At 42.9% G+C, this 19262-nt stretch overlaps 1 protein-coding gene across 4 annotated transcripts in view; it reads right to left on the minus strand.

Annotated features, from left to right (window-relative positions):
* CEP152 (centrosomal protein 152) overlaps nucleotides 1-19262 on the minus strand; it is a 50946-nt gene that overhangs the window by 12809 nt on the left and 18875 nt on the right. For 3 of the 4 annotated variants that reach the window (XM_083183940.1, XM_083183938.1, XM_083183939.1), the window contains exons 21-27: nucleotides 16379-17002; nucleotides 16192-16282; nucleotides 14777-14971; nucleotides 12871-12961; nucleotides 12581-12684; nucleotides 9191-9347; nucleotides 6642-6745 (exon numbers count right to left, since the gene is read on the minus strand). In XM_083183940.1, the coding sequence (XP_083040066.1) occupies nucleotides 6642-6745; nucleotides 9191-9347; nucleotides 12581-12684; nucleotides 12871-12961; nucleotides 14777-14971; nucleotides 16192-16282; nucleotides 16379-17002 (1366 nt within the window). The remainder of the gene's footprint in view (nucleotides 1-6641; nucleotides 6746-9190; nucleotides 9348-12580; nucleotides 12685-12870; nucleotides 12962-14776; nucleotides 14972-16191; nucleotides 16283-16378; nucleotides 17003-19262) is intronic. The other variant, XM_083183941.1, reaches the window with a different exon arrangement.

Genomic DNA, 19262 nt, shown 5'->3' on the forward strand with positions numbered 1-19262 from the left:
AAGTGACCCCATTTTGCAAACTACACCCCTCAGGGAATTCATCTAGGGGTATAGTGTACATTTCAAACCCCCAGGGGTTTCACCAATTTTGATAAAACTGGGCTGTGCAAATGAAAAATTACATTTTTTTACACAAAAATGCAGTTCTGGCTCAAAATTTTTCATTTTCACAAGGAATGAAGGAGACAAAGCACCCCAAAATCTGTGCCCCAATTTCTCCCGAGTATGGCAATGCCTCACGTGACCAAAAAATACCAGTTGGGTGCATGGCAGGACTCAGAAGGGAAGGAGTGATTTTTGGATTTTGCAGCTCAGATTCTGGTGGAATTTTGGTGGGTGCTATGTCGCATTAGCAAGACCCCCGAAGCACCAATACAGTGGAAGCCCCCCACAAGTGACCCCATTTTGCAAACTACACCCCTCAGGAAATTCAACTAGGGGTATAGTGTACATTTCAAACCCCCAGGGGTTTCACCAAATGTGGTACAACTGGGCAGTGAAAATGAAAAATTACATTTTTTACACAAAAATGCAGTTCTGGCTCAAAATTTTTCATTTTCTTAAGGTATGAAGGAGAAAAAGCACCCCAAAATCTGTGCCCCAATTTCTCCCGAGTATGGCAATGCCTCACATGTGACCAAAAAATACCATTTGGGTGCATGGCAGGACTCAGAAGGGAAGGAGTGATATTTGGATTTTGCAGCACAGATTCTGGTGGAATTTTGGTGGGTGCTATGTCGCATTAGCAAGACCCCCAAAGCACCAATACAGTGGAACCCCCCCACAAGTGACCCCATTTTGCAAACTACACCCCTCAGGGAATTCATCTAGGGGTATAGTGTACATTTCAAACCCCCAGGGGTTTCACCAATTTTGATACAACTGGGCTGTGCAAATGAAAAATTACATTTTTTTACACAAAAATGCAGTTCTGGCTCAAAATTTTTCATTTTCATAAGGTATGAAGGAGAAAAAGCACCCCAAAATCTGTGCCCCAATTTCTCCCGAGTATGGCAATGCCTCACATGTGACCAAAAAATACCATTTGGGTGCATGGCAGGACTCAGAAGGGAAGGAGTGATATTTGGATTTTGCAGCACAGATTCTGGTGGAATTTTGGTGGGTGCTATGTCGCATTAGCAAGACCCCCAAAGCACCAATACAGTGGAACCCCCCCACAAGTGACCCCATTTTGCAAACTACACCCCTCAGGGAATTCATCTAGGGGTATAGTGTACATTTCAAACCCCCAGGGGTTTCACCAATTTTGATACAACTGGGCTGTGCAAATGAAAAATTACAATTTTTTACACAAAAATGCAGTTCTGGCTCAAAATTTTTCATTTTCACAAGGAATGAAGGAGACAAAGCACCCCAAAATCTGTGCCCCAATTTCTCCCGAGTACGGCAATGCCTCACGTGACCAAAAAATACCAGTTGGGTGCATGGCAGGACTCAGAAGGGAAGGAGTGATTTTTGGATTTTGCGGCTCAGATTCTGGTGGAATGAATGGTGGGTGCTATGTGGCATTAGCAAGACCCCCGAAGCACGGTGAAATTATGAACCTAATAATCCATAGATGTGTGGTATATTTTAAAACACTCCTTTATACATAGGCCGGGTTTGTCCGGGCAAGTGTCACACTGGAAAATAGTTTGCTTTCTTATTCCCTTTTTATAGCAAACTTTGCACCTTTTTTGTGTCCTGCCCTTTTTTCCAGTGGAGGGGATTTCATCAGGAAAATGCTGCCCTGGTACAATACGGGGGCCAGTACTAGAAGTACTGGGGCCCTCTGCCTGCTGGTTCCCAAATATTAGGCCCTTAATGACTTCCTCTTGAAAGTGCATAAATGTCCCCCTCTGGCTGGTAGAACGGAATAGCACGTAAGCGTTATACAGTGCCATCTGGATGATATACACGGCCAGCTTCTTGTACCAGATTTTTGTTTTCCGCAGGGGACTGTACGGCTTCAGTACCTGATCTGAAAGATCCACTCCGCCCATGTACCTATTGTAATCCAGGATACAATTAGGTTTTGAGGTGTGGGTACTGGTACCTCGTAAAGGGACGGAGGTGGTACTGTCTACGTGAATTGTTGTCAGTATAAGGACATCCCTCTTGTCCTTATATTTGACCAACAACATATTTTCGGTGCATATTCCCCTGCTTTCACCCCTTCTCATTACTTGGGCAATGTGCGTTTTTGGGAGGCCTCTTTGGTTCTTGCGCACAGTACCGCAAGCTGCAGTACCTCTTGAACCAAGGGCCTTAAACAGGGGGATGCTGGGGTAAAAGTTATCCACATAGAGGTGATAACCTTTATCCAGGAAGGGGTGCACTAAATCCCAGACAATTTTTCCACTAACACCTACGAGGGAGGTTCAATTCTTGAATCCTTCCCTTCATATACCCTAAACCTGTGGGTGTACCCTGAGGTGCTTTCACACAGCTTATACATTTTTATGCCATACCTTGCCCTCTTACTGGGAAGGTACTGGCGGAATTTAACCCTTCCTTTAAAATGTATAAGGGACTCGTCTATGCAAATGAATTTATCTGGGATGTACATCTCTTCAAATTTGGCACTGAAGTGATCAATGACCGGCCTGACTTTGAATAGCCGGTCAAAGGTGGGATCATCTCTGGGTGGGCACTGTGCATTATCGTTGTAATGCAAAAATTTAAGGATTAACTCAAAACGAGTCCGGGTCATGGCCATACGGTAAAGTGGGGTGCTGTACAGAACATCTGTACTCCAATATTGCCTAATTTCTGGCTTTTTTACTATGCCCATATGAAACACCAGACCCCAAAACGTCATCATCTCTACTGCATCTACAGGGGTCCACCTAGCAAATGATGACGTGGGGTTTTGAGCAATAAACTGCTGGGCATATAAATTAGTTTGGTCCACCATTAAATTTATAAAATCATCAGAGAAAAATAATTTGAAAAAGTCAATTTCTCTGAGACCTGTGGAATCAAATTGGATTCCTGGGATGGCCAAAAACTCAGGAACCTGGGGCTCAAAATTGTCTGGTGGTGGGGTCCATACGAGATCAATTATTGGGGGGGGGGTTCTCAGCTGCTCTACGGGGGCGTCTTTGAGGGGGTCCCTCATCACTAGAGGAGGAAGAGGAGCTTAAGATGAATCCTTCAAATTCCCCGCTTGCCTCACTGGCTGTGTCAGAGTCAGAGGCAAGCATGGCATATGCCTCCTCCGCTGAATACATTCTTCTGGATGACTGGGATGACATTTGGGATGACATTTGGGATGACATTTGGATGCCATTTTTATTTTTGTGTTTCTGGTAGTGAAATGTTTCAACACGTGTATAGTGTAGGGGGGGTACAAACTTTATTTCAATGTAGTATGTAGTGTGTAGTGTGTATGTAGTGCAGAAAAAAAAAAAAAAAGGTCCTGCGCCAAAAATTGAGCACAGATGTTGGTCAGTAACGTCCGTCACTGAACAGCGCTCAAAGGCAACAGGAATTTGATCAAAAAAAATTAAAAAAAGACCACAGCACCCTAAAAAAAAAAAAAAAGGTGATCAGTGATGCGACACTGATTACCAGTGAGGGGCAGCAGGTGCACAACCTTTGGTGCAACTGACAGTGCAACTGGCAGGTATATATAAAAAAAAAACCTCTGCACCCCTAAAAAGTTGCTGATCACCTCAGATATAGTGATCAGCACAAAAGGAGGGGGCAGCAGACACAAAATATAGCACTCTCTCTCTATCTCTCTCTATCTCTCTCTATCTCTCTCTATCTCTCTCTATCTCTCTCTATCTATCTCTCACTATCTATCACTATCTATCACTATCTATCACTATCTATCACTATCTATCACTCTATGACACTGCAGCAGCAGCACTGACAGTTATATATATATAAAAAAAAAAACCCTGCACCCCCAAAAAGTTGCTTGGGGTGCACAAAAGGGGGGCAGCCGACACAAAATCACGGCCTTTGGGGGCGGGTTGGGTGAGGTGGGGTGACACCAGTGTCACCCTTACACCCCGTGGTGATTGGTGCTGTACTTTACAGCACCAATCACCACCGATCCCTGTGTCACCGGCGAACGTTATTCGCCGGTGACACAGAAAACGCTGTAATTGGCTGTTCACACTGAACAGCCAATCACAGCGATCGCCGACGGGGGGGCGGCATCGCAGCCCCCCCTGGGCATGCAGGGACATGTCTGCTGTCAGGGACAGCAGACATGTTTAAACTGTCACCGCGTCTATAGACGCGGTGACAGTTAAATGGCATGACGTACATTTATGCCATGTGTCGGGAAGTACATCCCGGCCATGACGTAAATGTACGTCAAATGTCGGGAAGGGGTTAAAAGAGTGCCGGGCTGTACTCTACAAAATATATCTATCTATCTCAAGGACCAGCCCTTTATCCCAGGAAAATACTAAAGAAATCTAAATTTGACCCAGTGTCAATAAACCCATCCATCAAAACATTCAGAAGAATGATTGAGCAGGATATCAATGGTTTAGATCTGGGGTAGCCAACCCTAGTCCTCGAGAGCTACCAACAGTGCATGTTTTACAGGTCTCCTCAAAGAATCACAAGTGAGCTTATTAGCTCCATCTGTGGATCTTTTAAAATGTGTCAGTGATTAATGAGTGCAGCTGTGCAGCAGCTAGGTTGTCTGGAAAATGTGAACTGTTGGTAGCTCTCGAGGGCTAGGGTTGGCTACCACTGCTTTAGATTCACAGCCCCCTGCTGGACATTCCAACTTTTCACCAGCAGAATGGAAGGTATGAAAACTAAGTGATGATCAGTTTGTTTCTATCAGGCCTGCCGATAAAGGCAGGGCCACAGTGATACTCAATACTGCTGATTATGTAACGTATTGTCGGTTGGACAAGGATCCCACTGTAGCTTATAAATCAGAACTTGACCTTATCCTAAACAATGCTGTAAAAGATAATATAATAACTGCAACTACAAAGGAGGCACTATGTATCTTGATGTGAACATTAAAATTAATGACTGACACATTGGGACATCTTTATACACTAAACCAACCAACAGAAATAATATTCTGTTCGCATCCAGTCATCACCCAGAACCTTTGAAGAGAGGGTTACCCTTCTATCAAATGCTACGGGATGTCCAATGATCCGCAGCAGCTTGAACTTTCTCTTAATAACATGGTAGAGAAATTTGCCGAAAGGAAAGGATCTTTAGATTTTTTTTTCAAATCAAATTTAAGATATGGGTCTCTCAAGAGACCAAGCTCCGTCACCCACTAAGAAAACTAAAGCTGACAATAAACTCATATCATTCTAAGAGCAACAAAGTGAATCAGATTGGCCGATGTTGACATCTGACCCGATTTTAACATCATTACAGGATAAGACAGACACTCATGTGCCTACACTAGAGGTAAAAATCTCAAGGATCACTTAGTCAAAAATGACATCAGATTTCCACCTGTGCCCCCACGTTTTTGGGCACCCCAAAATTAGGGTTTTTTAGATGTTGTGGCTGCACTACCTGTAGTTACTTAGTGCAAGGTAATTCTTTTTATCACCCTTATTCTGGCAAAAAATAAATAAAAAATCAGACAGCTTGTGAGTTGTACATCAAACTTTGTTATTTAGCTTATAAGTTGCCTGTGTGGCCGCCATCATGTCGGCAAGACAGACAGAGCTTTTAAGGAATGTGCCACAGTGCATAGGTCAACTATTAAATTTTCCATTGCAGCTGGTCACAGTGACTACCCAGTGGCCCGCCATTTTGTTGAGGCCAGACATACTCTGACCTCTTTACGTTACAGGATAATCGATCATATCCTCCCTCTGAAAAGAGGTGGGGATAGATCAAAATTGTTGCTCCAAGCGGAAAGTTGTTGGAAATACAAATAAGATAAGCTGACGCCGTGGGGGTTAAATGACAACCTGGGCCTTTCTTATATTCTATAGCTAAGTGTATTCTAGCATTATTCACAACAACTTAATCAGCTTAAATTTCAATGCTGTTTGATTACTTCTTTAACTGTATTACATTGAGAACGTAAACGGTTGTATCAGACTGTGTGCTTCTGACATCAGCCTTGTATTAACCTAGGCGGTTTTAGCACCTTTCTTCCTTGCCTTTTTCCAGCAGCATTTGCGATTTTGTTAATGTTGTTGTTTACTATGTTTCCACATTAACCATCTGTGTCACTGATTGGACCTCACAGGTCAGGTGTAACTGCTCCCTCAGTACTCCCTGTAGTTGCGAGGCGGAGATGACGTCAGCAGTAGGCACCCACCCAGGTGATGCCGGGAAACACAAACAGATCCCAGTAGTAAATACCTTGATAAAGAAAAAAGCCATGGCGCCTTTGGTGTGTATTTTTTTCAAGTGCCGCCATCACCATCAACCTTACATGTTTGTGAGCAGTCAGCAGCTGCCACTTTGGAAGGCACAGACTTATTGAAGTATTTCATTGCAACATTATTGGTAAAGTAGATAGAATGATTGATAGAGTGAAACTACAATATAGGGGAGTTATTCAAATTTGCAGCCGTGCGACAAGATCTGAATAAACCCCATAGATAGAGTGAAACTACAATATAGAAGCAAAATCCAGTACAAAATTTGCAATACTTTTGGTGAAAAGACATGCATACCTGCTCGGAAGTTTCTGTTCTGAGATTTGTAGGAGATGGGAGTCTCCAAGACTTTTGCCATAGTTGCAAGTTTGCTTGCAGCATTCATTATTTTCTTTTCAGCTCTATAACAAAATATGATATGGATTATTGAATAGTTATTGGAAGCTGAATGGTTTCAAATAATGTTTGTGCAATGCTTCTAGGTTGAGAAAATAAACTGTTGCTTTAAGAAAGATTTAAAAAACTGTTATTTTTGATATGTTAAGCAAGTTCTAGACAACTGGACAACTGCAGGTGAATCAGACTGTGGTCAGCTAGTGTCCTTGAGATAAGGGAAGTGAAAATTCAAACTATACCAGGTTATATTTTTAATACAATAGCCATTATCACGAGTCATAAGATGCTTAGACAATAGAAAATCAACATAAGGGGCGCTATGGGTGCAAGGGGCTTTTAATTATTATAATTGCTGATCTCTGATTGGCCTGTTAATTTGATTGGTTTATGTCAAATCGCAAATGTAATACAGTATAAAAGCCTGTGCACACGATAAATGTGTCAAGCTTGCAATTATCCTTATTGTACGCTTTGTGTATGCTACACAACGCAGAATAAAAGTATTTTCAAGGAGACTTCATTCTTATAAATTATTTGGGCCTTAACAATTCCATCCAGGACACAATGCTTTTATTTTTGAACTTTAGAACATCTTTAACATTTTTTGTACTTGTGTAATAGCATGGCGCCCGTTACGTAGTTAGCGCAGCGGCCCTGTCAGAAACAGCATAGTGTTCGCTCGGCCAGCATAGTCAGTCAGAAGTAGCATAGTGTTCCCACTGGCAGCGTAGTCAGCGACCCTGTCATATATGTGTTCCTGAAACACCCCCACTATCCACGGCAGCCCGAAGCGCGGTGAGCCCCGCGAGGGGCCGCGTTACGAGTCTCCCTGACCTGTTCATACCCCCACTATCCACGTCGGCGTGGAGTTGATTTTATAAAGTGTGGCGAGCGCAGCGAGCCACACGGCTGCGTTCCTGCTCGCTGCGCTTGCCACACTTTATAAAATCAACTTCACGCCAACATGAATAGTAGGGGTATGAACAGGTAGGGGGATGTGTAACGCATTCGCTTGCCACACTTCGGGCTGGCGTGGATAGTGGGAGTTTGAAAAGGAGGCTCTCCCTGAAGGGGACACTGGTAGGATTGCCATACCCTGCCGCAATAATTTCTGAGACGCAGAAGCATCTGAGACGCACCTGCGTCTCAGACAGCTAGAGCTCCTCTCCTCCGGCGCCCGCATGATCCCCTCTCCGCCGGTGTCCACCAGCGCAGGGAATCTGGCGGTTACCGGTGCTCACTAGGCTTGCCATGGACGCCACAGACAGAGCCGGGCTGCCGCGGAGTCACTACGCTAGGCAGCCGTTTGGCTACACTGACAGTGTAGCTTAGCCTACGCTGAAAACGTAGCGTAGCCGAGCTATTACACAAGTACCCTTATTTTTTATTTACTTTTATTATTATTATTTTTGTACATTTAGGGCCCAATTTTGGGTCTATCGGTCCCCCACGTGTTTGCCTCTGTGCATGAGCATATTCTCATATGTGCAGCGCTTCTGTGAGATATCAGTGCGCGATAGCTCCACTTTTATTCGTGCAGACTCGCAGATTGTGGCAATCCGCTGTGAATCTTCTGGGTGATGCTCCCATTTCCCGGGCCCGGTGAGGCCAAAGACTGCATTGCATTTGCAGTTTTCTTGGCCTCGCAATGAAACCTGCAATTTTAAGTAAGGTCAAACTTACTCAGACTTGCAGTCGCAGCTGAACATCACAATCGATGGGAGAGTTGTTCATCTAGAACAGCGATCACAGTTTTAGCAATCGAAAATCCAGACAGACAGGTGTCACACACGTCCTTCTGTATTTGCAATGCTAAGGATCGCACATGCTAAGCTGCTGTGAGCAGCTTACCATATATCATCCATGCAGATTCAGGCCCTGAAGTTGGGTTTTTCATTGTCGGTGGTCTAATGTTTGTAATGTACACTATGCTAGAAGGTGGGCTATGGACAAAAGGGGAGTGGCATCAAAATGTTTCTCATATCAGTACTGTATGTGTTTTACATTATAGTGCGCCTTAATTTATGCTCTGTACATTTACAATGCAATCCACTATGCAGTACGGATGGTGTAATGGTTAGCATTACTGCCCCACAGCACTGAGGTCATGGGTTCAATTCCCACCATGGCTCTAACTGAGCGGAGTTTGTATATTCTCGCCATACTTGCGTGGGTTTCCGGCTACTCCGGTTTCCTCCCACAATCCAAAAATATACTGGTAGGTTCCCAACAAATTGTGCGTGTCTGTGGTAGGGAATATAGATTGTAAGTTCCACTGGGGCAGGGACTGAAGCGAATGTTCAAATATTCTCTGTAAAGCGCTGCATAATATGTGTGCGCTATATAAGAAACTGGTAATAAATAAAATAAATATGCTGGACTTTCTTCTTTTAGGTTTGCACTATCAAAATGTAAAGCAATGCTCTGTTATGTTGCTTAGAGACACTTACCCATCATTCTTCCCATCATCTTTTAGTAATTGCTGTAGACAGGTCAAGTAATATTTCCGCATTTTCCGAGCAGTTTCCTGTCGCTCTCGTAAAACTTCAGATTTCAACATTTCAGCTGCTCTTGATTTACTTTCATGGATGTAATGAAACATGTCTTCTGTTTAATTAAAGGGAAATATAAAATCTTTTGTTTGAAAGTGCAGTAAAGTATTTTTGGAGACTAAAATATAATATCCGTGATGTTAGAAGGCAGCCTAATGCCCCAAACACATTAGACGATCCCGGCCCATGCCGATATTGGTTGTGGCAGGGAACCGAAGGGGTGTCGACATTTGTAAGGTTCCCAATGGTTTGAGGAACACAGTATGCACAGTAAACCCTAGAACAGTGGTAGCCAACTCCAGTCCTCGAGAGCTACCAGCAGCTCACAATTTCCAGACAACCTAGCTGCTGCAAAGGTGCACTCATTACTAGCTGAAACATTTTAAATGAACCACAGGTTGAGCTAGTTACTTCACTTGTGATTCTGTAAGGAGATCTGGAAAACATGCACTGTTATTGACTTTTGTAATCTCAGACAGTGGCCCTTATTCAGATCTGATCGCGGTACAAATGTGTTCTTAAAATGGGCAAAACCATATGCACTGCAGGTGGGACAGATGTAATGTGCAGAGTTATTTTGTTTCTGTGCAGGGTAAATACTGGCTGCATTATTTTTACACTGCAATTTACATTTACATTTGAACACACCCCTCCCAAAGTTTATGCTCTGCACATGTTACATCTGCCCCACCTGCATTGCACATGGTTTTGCCCATTTTGAGAACAAACAGTGATTCAAGGAGTCTGAAAAATCTGTAGAATTGTCTGTTATTTTAGACTCCTCACATCATTTTGTGCCTCCACAATGCTGACATGTGATGTGATGTGATGACCGTCTGCAGTAACTTGCTGGGGTCCTGTCAATATTTTTATTGTCTGTGGACCCCTGCAATACATCATTCGTATAGTCATCAGGCTTAAAATGCACAAACATATCTTACCTTCTATATAATACACCCAAATTTAGTACTTGGTGCCATTGCCGGGCAGGACCGCCCATCTGAAGCAGGATGCAGTAGTATGACCTTACTGGGGAAAGTCAGTATGACACGCGCCCAGCAGGTCAACTGCCGATATATGAAAGCCCACAAGGGCATATTACATGACCTGCTGGGCGCGTGTCATGGCACCAAGTTCTCACTTATGTTCTAAGATATGTTTTTATACATTTTAATCCTGATGACAATGCAAATTATGTATTGAAACATTGCTTCAATAAAGACCATTTTTACCCGATGAACACAATATCGTTTGGAGTGTTGCACATACAGCCGTCTATATGCAGTGCTGGGCATCCACAAAACTATGTAAATACAGAACAAATCCCCTGAGGGATGCAGCACTCACCAGACCTGTAGTCAATGTTCAGGAGAAGTAGCAGGTCCAAGGTTTATTCATCAAGTGAAGAGTAGCCTGCCGATGTTTCGTTCCATTAAGGACCTTTCTCAAGGCAGCCAAAATATCCAAATCTACACGGTACTTGTGTAGTTTCACGGCGCCAGTATGGCGCCGTGCGTCTGAGTCCCCTTGCGGGGCTCGGTGGCTCGCTACGCTTGCCACGCTATTTAAAAGCAACTCCATGCCAACATGGATAGTGGGGGTATGAACTGCATGGAGTTAAGTTACTTTTTTTAACATAGTTTGTGGCGAGCGTAGAACCCGGAAGTAGCACGGCACCATGCTGGCGCCGTGAAACTACACAAGTACCATCTACACAAGTAGTGTTGCCTTGAGAAAGGTCCTTAATGGACCGAAACGTCGGCAGGCTACTCTTTACTTGGTGTATAAACCTTGGACCTGCTACTTCTCCTGAACATTGACTACAAGTCTGGTGAGTGCTGCATCCCTCAGGGGATTTTCTCTGTGTATACATATTTTATACACACACCATACTCAGGGGTAGCTGGCGGTACCTAGAGCTGGTGCACTTTAGTATTTCCACAATCAAAAACACAACCAAAGCTCCTGAAGGAGTGCAGAAACAACATTCTGCACCCTCTCTATGGGCCTTATTTTGGTTCATTCTTTCTGACAAAATCCTTCTTAGATGGGCAAAACCATGTGCACTGCAGGTGGGGCAGATGTAACATGTGCAGAGAGAATTAGATTTGGGTGGGGTTTTACTTCAAAGTGAGATCTATATTGCAGTGTAAAAATAAAGCAGTCAGAATTTTCCCTGCACAGAAACAAAATTACTCACCCAAATCTAATTCTCTCTGCACATGTTACATCTGCCCCCCCCTGCAGTGCACATGGTTTTGTCCATCTAAGAAGGATTTTGTCAGAAAGAATGAACCAAAATAAGGCCCTATGTGAGATTGTGTGCTCACTGGAGGAAAATGCCCAGAAGCCATGCCCAATAGTTTATACACGACTATAGTAACTTGTTTACACTGACAGCCACCATCTGCTCCTGATCACATTTGAGAATGTACAAAAAGTACACACAGATTGATCAATCAAATAGTCCATATAAAGCCTAAGCACTTTGATGGTCACTGATTTTCAGGTTCTTCAGTTGAAATGTTGTATTCTTCAAAACATGAAAATGTAAATAAGAGGACAATATATTGTAGGAAGTCATAAAACATACAGTACACCTCAATACGCGAGTATGTTTTCAATAGTGTGTTTTCAATATTGCTCTTCCTTAATCCACAGGAAAGAAATCACCAGGAACAACCTTATGGATGTGGACTTACTAGTGTTTATAAAGATTAGGCATATCAATTTACTTACCCTCCTCCTTGGTAATTCTAAATCATTTATAGCTGAATTCTTTTGCCCTTTAAAGCCACAGTTCTGATTTTATAAGTCTATACTTACATATGAATATAAAGTTGAGGGCATCCCAAGACTTGAACAGTACATGCCTGCATGCCAGCAGCAGATTGAACCCCAGGTGGTGTGTCCCTGGGACCCTCCAGTAAGAGGTAAGCCCGCAAATAGAATAAGACAAAATACTATAGCACTATGTACACACTGCTTATTCAGCTGTGGAAGGAGTCACAATATATACTTTTCCCGGTCTGATCAGTTGCCTAGGGAGGTAACACAATGATGTATCATGGATAAGGAAAACCAATACAAGGGCAATAATAAAGCCCACCACAGCGGCGCATATAAATGTAAACTATTTTCGGGCTCAAAGTTCACTATTTAGAACTCAGCCAGGGCAAAATGCTCTAAAAGCACAGAGATGTGTCTATGGCGGAGACATTTTGTAATGGATCAGAAATATTTTATGTGTTTTAATGATCGAACCTTAGAAACCCTTTTTAAACTTACTTTTTATTTTGTCCACAGCTTTGATATACTGAGCACGCATCTCTTCTAATACCTTTCCTCTGCATAAACTGCAGCCCTTCTCAGAGCCCTCTTCTGGCCGAAAGCTAAAATGACAAGAGGAAATAAAGATCGTTCCTGAAGGAAAGTGAGAATTCTCAAATCAGTCAAGGCTTCTTTAAAGCTGGTTGTGAAGGAGAGGATTGATTGTCTTAAAGAAATAGATGGAATGCATACATACACATGATCACATAAATAGCATGCAAATAACCAGAATAATACTAGCTTGTTACCTTTCTACTATTGGGGAACTTGTTACTATAGCAAGCTTTTTATTCAATTCAGTGTTTTCTTTCCTGAGGGTTTGTATAATTGTTTCATTCTCTGAAATATGAATGGAAGTAAAAAAGATATATATTTTTTCTGCTAGAAAACAAATAATAAAAGCCATTATAATGTTCCTTTCTTAGGGATCACACAGTGCTTCAAGAAATCCAAGATTAAACCACAACATATCACTAATGGCCCCCATAAAATCAGCAACATATTGCCAAATCCATCATGTCCGGGTAGGGAGCCCTGAAATAATAAACATGTTAAAAATCCCAATTTCCCCATCAGGACCAAAAACTGGAATCAGCAATGCAGGGATTTTTTAACATGTTTAAATTCCCCAATTCCTTGACGCATCGCCGAACTAAGTCTAATAATAAAATATTACTCCATTAAGAGAATTACTATTAAACAACACAATATTTAAATTAATATATCATTGATTCCCTGGGACAGGTGCATTCATGAGTACTGGACACATTCTAAAAAGATCCACAGATGGAGCTAATTATTTGCGTGGTGATAGTGAGGAGTTCTGTAAATCATGCACTGTTAGGGGTCCATGAGGAATGGGGTTGGGAAATACTTCAATCAGTGGCAGATTTTAACTAGCCCCCTTACCTATAAAATCTTCCACCTGCAGTAACTGCCTAGCAGTGGCCTTGACTTCCCATTGGAAGCACTTCCTGTTACTCACAGTCAGGGAGACAGCCCTAGGGGGAGATATGTATTCTACCTGAAATGGACGGTCTGTACTGCGATAGTAGAGATCGCTTTTCATTGAAGTAGCAGTGCCTGATTTAAGAACCGCCCCCAGTGAAAAATCAACCATCAATCACTGGGAGGTCAGAGAGCTAGGAAGAGAACATGATGCTTATCTCCTGGCAAGACCGGTAAGAAGCTGCTGCTAACTGCAATGCATAATAATTCTCCTAATTGTAATTTAAATTTGTCACCTTTTAATTGGCCAAATTGATGTGGACATTTGACATAATTTTTACAGCAATTTTGAACAAAAATCCTGGAGATTTGTAATTTGTAAAGCTTGTTGGTTACGGAATTGCTAATCTAACCAGCAGTTTTCAAACCAAAGAAAAATAAAGTCTCTTTAGATAAATATGTATAACTTTATAAGGGAGCTTTTAAAAAAATTGTCTATTAAAGTCCACAATAAATTAGAGACTCCTCAGGGTCAAATAGTGAATAAAGGTGAAAGTTTGAATTTGAACAAATTAAAATCTTCCTTTGTAAACTGAAGCTTCATGTATTCCCACTGTAACCACTACAGAGATTTAGCCAAATCTTCCAGAAATAGGTGGACCTAATCTACAGCAACTCTAGTAAAGGCTAGCAATAGTTCAGAGGCACTTGAAGGGCCCGATTCAACCTGGACAGAGAAACTGCATGGGCCATAGTCTAAAGACGCATTAAATGGTGTTACAGTGTGTATAGCCACTGGTTGCCTCAGTCCTTGCACATTCAGATGCATGGGTGTACACCAGGGAAAGACTTTGTAGAGGTACTTGCAGACAGGCGACTGCCAACAGACGCAGCCACTTCTGCACCCACCTCTGAATCAGACCCACAGCCTCTTACTCTAGGCATCAAGGTCCACTTACAAATGAAAAAGGTAGAAAATGTTAGCAGCACTGGATAGAGTTACTGAATGACCAAAATTAGTACCATCAATACGAAGGAAACTTCAGTATACAACATATAAAAAGACCAGAAAAACTACATTTTGTTCAACCATTATAGGCAGCAGTGAAGTATTCTAGACAGAATTGCTCCAATCAAACCCAAAAATGCAACATTAATATCAATACACAGTAACACATCCACAGCAGATGAATTAGATGTTCTGACCTCTAAACTGCTCGGCTTTGAGCTTTTGATCTTTCACTGCCTGCTGAAGATGCCGACATGCTTTATCCAGTTTGTTTCGCAGTTCCTGACGCTCCTTGTTTGACCTTTTAAGTTGCTGCAGACATTTCTCACAGCAACAAAACACAGGACTATCATTTTTATTTTTCATTTGGTCATCCACAGTGCTCACATTACCTGCAACAATTTAAAGCTTAACTGAAAAAATAATCGGGCAATCAGGATAAAGCGGGCAGGGGGTCTGTTCTACAAATAAGTGTCTTTGGGTATAAGGCTTCATGACCTGGGCCTGAGTTAGGCAGGCCTAAGCCCCCCCCCCCCCTTGAGTGGCTGAACATTAGGTCCAGCCCACTCTTTAGTATTATATAAGGGGGTGCTACTGTGTGTGCTTGCATTCCCCCCTCACCACCCCTTTTTTTTTTTTGCACAAAAGCCTTGACCCAACTTTTTCTTGATGCCATCCACCTGGCAAAATTTTCTGCGGAGAACATGCATGATAAAAGAAGGATCTGCCAGAATCTCTATTGCTCTTAGAATTATGTGAATAATATGATCATTCACATCAAGTTTTGAAAAACAAATAAAGACCCATATTCCAACCATTATTTAACCATTGGGGAAAAGGCCTAATCAAAGGACCAACAAATTGCAGTAAAGTCAATTTGAAAGTTTATTTTTTTTCTTATTTCTTTGGGGAACACCAATTTAACAGTAGAGGGAAACAAACCATGGCATGTGGAGGATTCAGTACTGAATCCCGGCGGTCGGGATCCCGGCGTTCAGAATCCCGACAGCCGAAATGCCGACAGGGGGGGGAACGTGGATCGCCCCCCCCCCCTCCTTGCGGGCTCGCTGCGCTCGCCACGCAGCGGGCCCAGTGCCTCGCTACGCTCGGCACACTAATTTATTCTCCCTCCAGGGGTGTCGTGGACACCCACGGAGGGAGAATGTGTCGGGATTTCGGCGGTCGGGATTTTTACTGCCTCCCCATGTGGAGCCTGGGACTTTTATGGGGTATTTAATCCCCTGCCGCTATTTTCGAGGGGGGGGGGGGTAATAGCGGCGGGTACCTATTCAATGCGGTCTTTCCCAACAGCATTGAACAGGCATCTCGGCAGAACAGACCAGACTTTAAGAGCAGTTAGGCCCATTTTAAAGGGAACGGCCTTGGAATGTCAACGTCTGCTGTCTTGTGTTCACACCCTTTTTCGTCTGGGCCCGGGATTGCATACCCCCCTAAACCTTGAGAGATGTAGGCTTGGATACTCCTCCATTACACCCCATCTGACCTCAGCTTAATCCAATTGCATGTCTTTGACTTGTTTTTAATTAGCCAATAATAAAACAAATTACAAAAACTCATATATACCAGAGGCAGACATAGATGAAGATATTACCATTTGCCAGCTTCTCGGAATAAAGGTTTTCCTGATTTTTCTGCCCACTTGAAGCCTTAAAACCAAGACTTGTCTGATTGTCATCAGATTTCTAGAAAGAAAAAAAAAAAGTAACTTTGTAGATTGAGAAGTTATATGTATTTTGCATAAAGACAATTTCTACAAGGTATACACAACTGAAAATTACCTGCTTCCATTCCTGTTTAGCATTTGAAATTATTTTGTAAGCGATTCCCTTCATGGACCTCTGTAAGCAAGATCTTAGTTTTTCCAGAAACTTCACATCTAAATTTCTTGAAACAAATGATAAGCGATTTTCCATAACACTTTTTTCAACCAATTCATCATGAATATCAGACATTAAATGCTCTATTTCAGATAAAATCTCAATATCATGATCATGCATTCTCCTAGACTCTTCAGAGGTCCGTTGTTTAAGGATCTGGTTATATCGCTCTGTTATTTCTGCTTCCTTTTGAGCAATCAATTCATTTTTATGTTTTTCAAAATCAACTTTTGTTGCAGAGAGAACTTCACCGATTTTGGTCTTATGTTCTTCCAAAAACATCCGGTAATCCTCCTCATTTTGCGCCTGAATACGCTGGACTTCCTCTTGCTTCTCTTTGTTCCACAGAGAACGTGCTTTACCAAGTTCAACTTTCATCTGAGCTTCAAACTCTTCATTCGTTTGGTTAAGTTCTCTTTTCAAGGAGGCAATCTGCTCTTCATACTCTTTTTGTATGAGGTTAGGGTCAACATTTTTAGATCCCTGTTTCCACTTTTCTTCAGCTGCAGCCACAGCTTCGGAGATCTAAGAAATAAATATTTAAGGGTTATGATATGGCTTAAGAATGCCCAATAGCTAAAGATAGTCTTTAAAGCAAGGCAATCACTACAAACTGAGCCTTTATCTGAAATGTAAAGACCCTATTATATTAGGATGATTGTCCCGAGGACCTAATTTCCCTTCCCCAGCACAGCTCATTTATAATTTGGCATTGATGTACCGTTTATTTTTTTTAATGCAATAAATCACATGCGATTTATCACATTTAAAGACTCCAAGGGAGCTGCAGCAGCAGCGAGGACCAGCAGAATTGAAAAAAAAAAAAACCTGTCAAAACACTAGCCGGTCGCTGATTGGCTGAGAGAGCACCCTGACTGAGAGTGCTCTCTAAGCCAATCAGTGACCGGTCAGTCTTTTGACAGGTTTTTTTTTTTTTTTTATTCTCCAGCCCGCCACACCGTTTATTGGCTGCTGCCCCCACTGCCGCCCAGACCAGCTGCCACCCGGACCTGCTGCTGCCTGCCCAGCAGCTGCTGCTTGCCACACCTCAGTAGCTAACCCCCCCCCCCCCCCGCATATAGGATCTATCGGATGAGAACCAGTACAAAAGCACCTGATCCAATAGATCTTATGTGCAGGAGGTTCAATCTCTAGGGTCCAACCCGATGCGCACAGGACCGCGCATCGGATCAGATGGGGTGTCAAACACATGCCTTAATGAATAAGAAATTCCTATTTCACCTATTACCCAGTTGTAGACCACATTGAGGAATTGCACGTGTGATAAAACAAAGTCAAAACGACCCTCTAATTTTATCACAAGAAAACTTAAATGGTACTTGTTTCCTAGAAGGGCGCCCACGATTTTGATCTTAGGCATCGCAAGGAAAAAAAACCTCGTCGGTCGCATCGCATGCGGCCCAAAAATATTGCATGCGATGCGACCGACGCGATTTTACTTAGGGAACAATGTTAAATGGCCCAATTGACCCGATTTCACATAGGGAACAATGTTAAATGGCCCACAGACCCCAAATACCCACCCTGAAGTGTGAAATGGCCCCCCAATTGTTAACGCCACCCCACGATCAACGTCAACCCGAAGCGTGGCGAGCACAGCAAGCCCGCGAGGGGCGGCGGTACGCGTCCTCCGACCTTTTCATACCCCCACTATCCACGTTGGCATGGAGTTGAGAATAGAAAGTGTGGCGAGCGCAGCGAGCCCCGCGAAGGGACGCGGAACACGCTCCCGAAGCGTGGCGAGCGGAGCGAGCCCCACGAGGGGACACGGATTACTTAACATGTATTCCGCGTCCCCTCGCCACGCTTCGGGCTCGGTGGCTCGCCACAATTTCTATTCTCAACTCCACGCCGACGTGAATAGTGGGGGTATGAAAAGGTCGAAGGACGCGTACCGCCGCCGCTCGCCACGCTTCGGGTTGACGTTGATCGTGGGGTGGCGTTAACAATTGGGGGGCCATTTCACACTTCAGGGTGGCTATTTGGGGTCTGTGGGCCATTTAACATTGTTCCCTATATAAAATCGGGTCAATTGGGCCATTTAACATTGTTCCCTATGTAAAATCTGTAATCGCGTCGGTCGCATCTTATGCGATTTTTTTGGCCGCATACGATGCGATAGACGCGATTTACATTTTATCATGCATTTCTATGTAAAATCGCGGCCATCGCATCGGTCACATCGCATGCCATTATAATGGCATGCGATGCCCGCCCTTCTAGGAAACAAGTACCAACTTAATTCAGCCAAGGTCATGAGTGAGGTGAAAAGGATCATATATTTGGCAGGACACAACATTCCATGAACTCTACAGTCTTTATACTAGGAGAGGAAATGGCCTTTCTTAGGAGGAATTCTTGCTATCTAGTGGTATAGCTGCTGCACCTAGAGGTTTTTTTTACTAAATTGTCCACAGGTCAAGCAGGCAGACAGGTTGGAGTTTGGTTCTTGCACAATAGAAGTTTAACATGCCATGTCAGCTCCTTTCAATTTTTATTTGCTTTACCCATTCCCTCTAAAAGGTTTCCATGGGTGCTTCAACACAAAAAAAAAAAATTCTTTATTCATTGTTTTCACAGATTAATTGGAGACACTAGGTATATAAGTGGGTGCAATGAGCTTCACAGTTTAAAAATAGTTTTGGACACTAGCTCCTACCACTTCTAAATTCCAGAAGCTTTCAAGTTGTCAGTTTATTTAATAACAAAGCCCCAGAAACAGAGAGCGATAGTACACATCAAGAAAAAAACTCTAGAAACAAAG

Source organism: Crinia signifera, chromosome 4 (assembly GCF_055691185.1).
Source record: "Crinia signifera chromosome 4, ASM5569118v1, whole genome shotgun sequence".
NCBI lineage: Eukaryota > Metazoa > Chordata > Amphibia > Anura > Myobatrachidae > Crinia > Crinia signifera.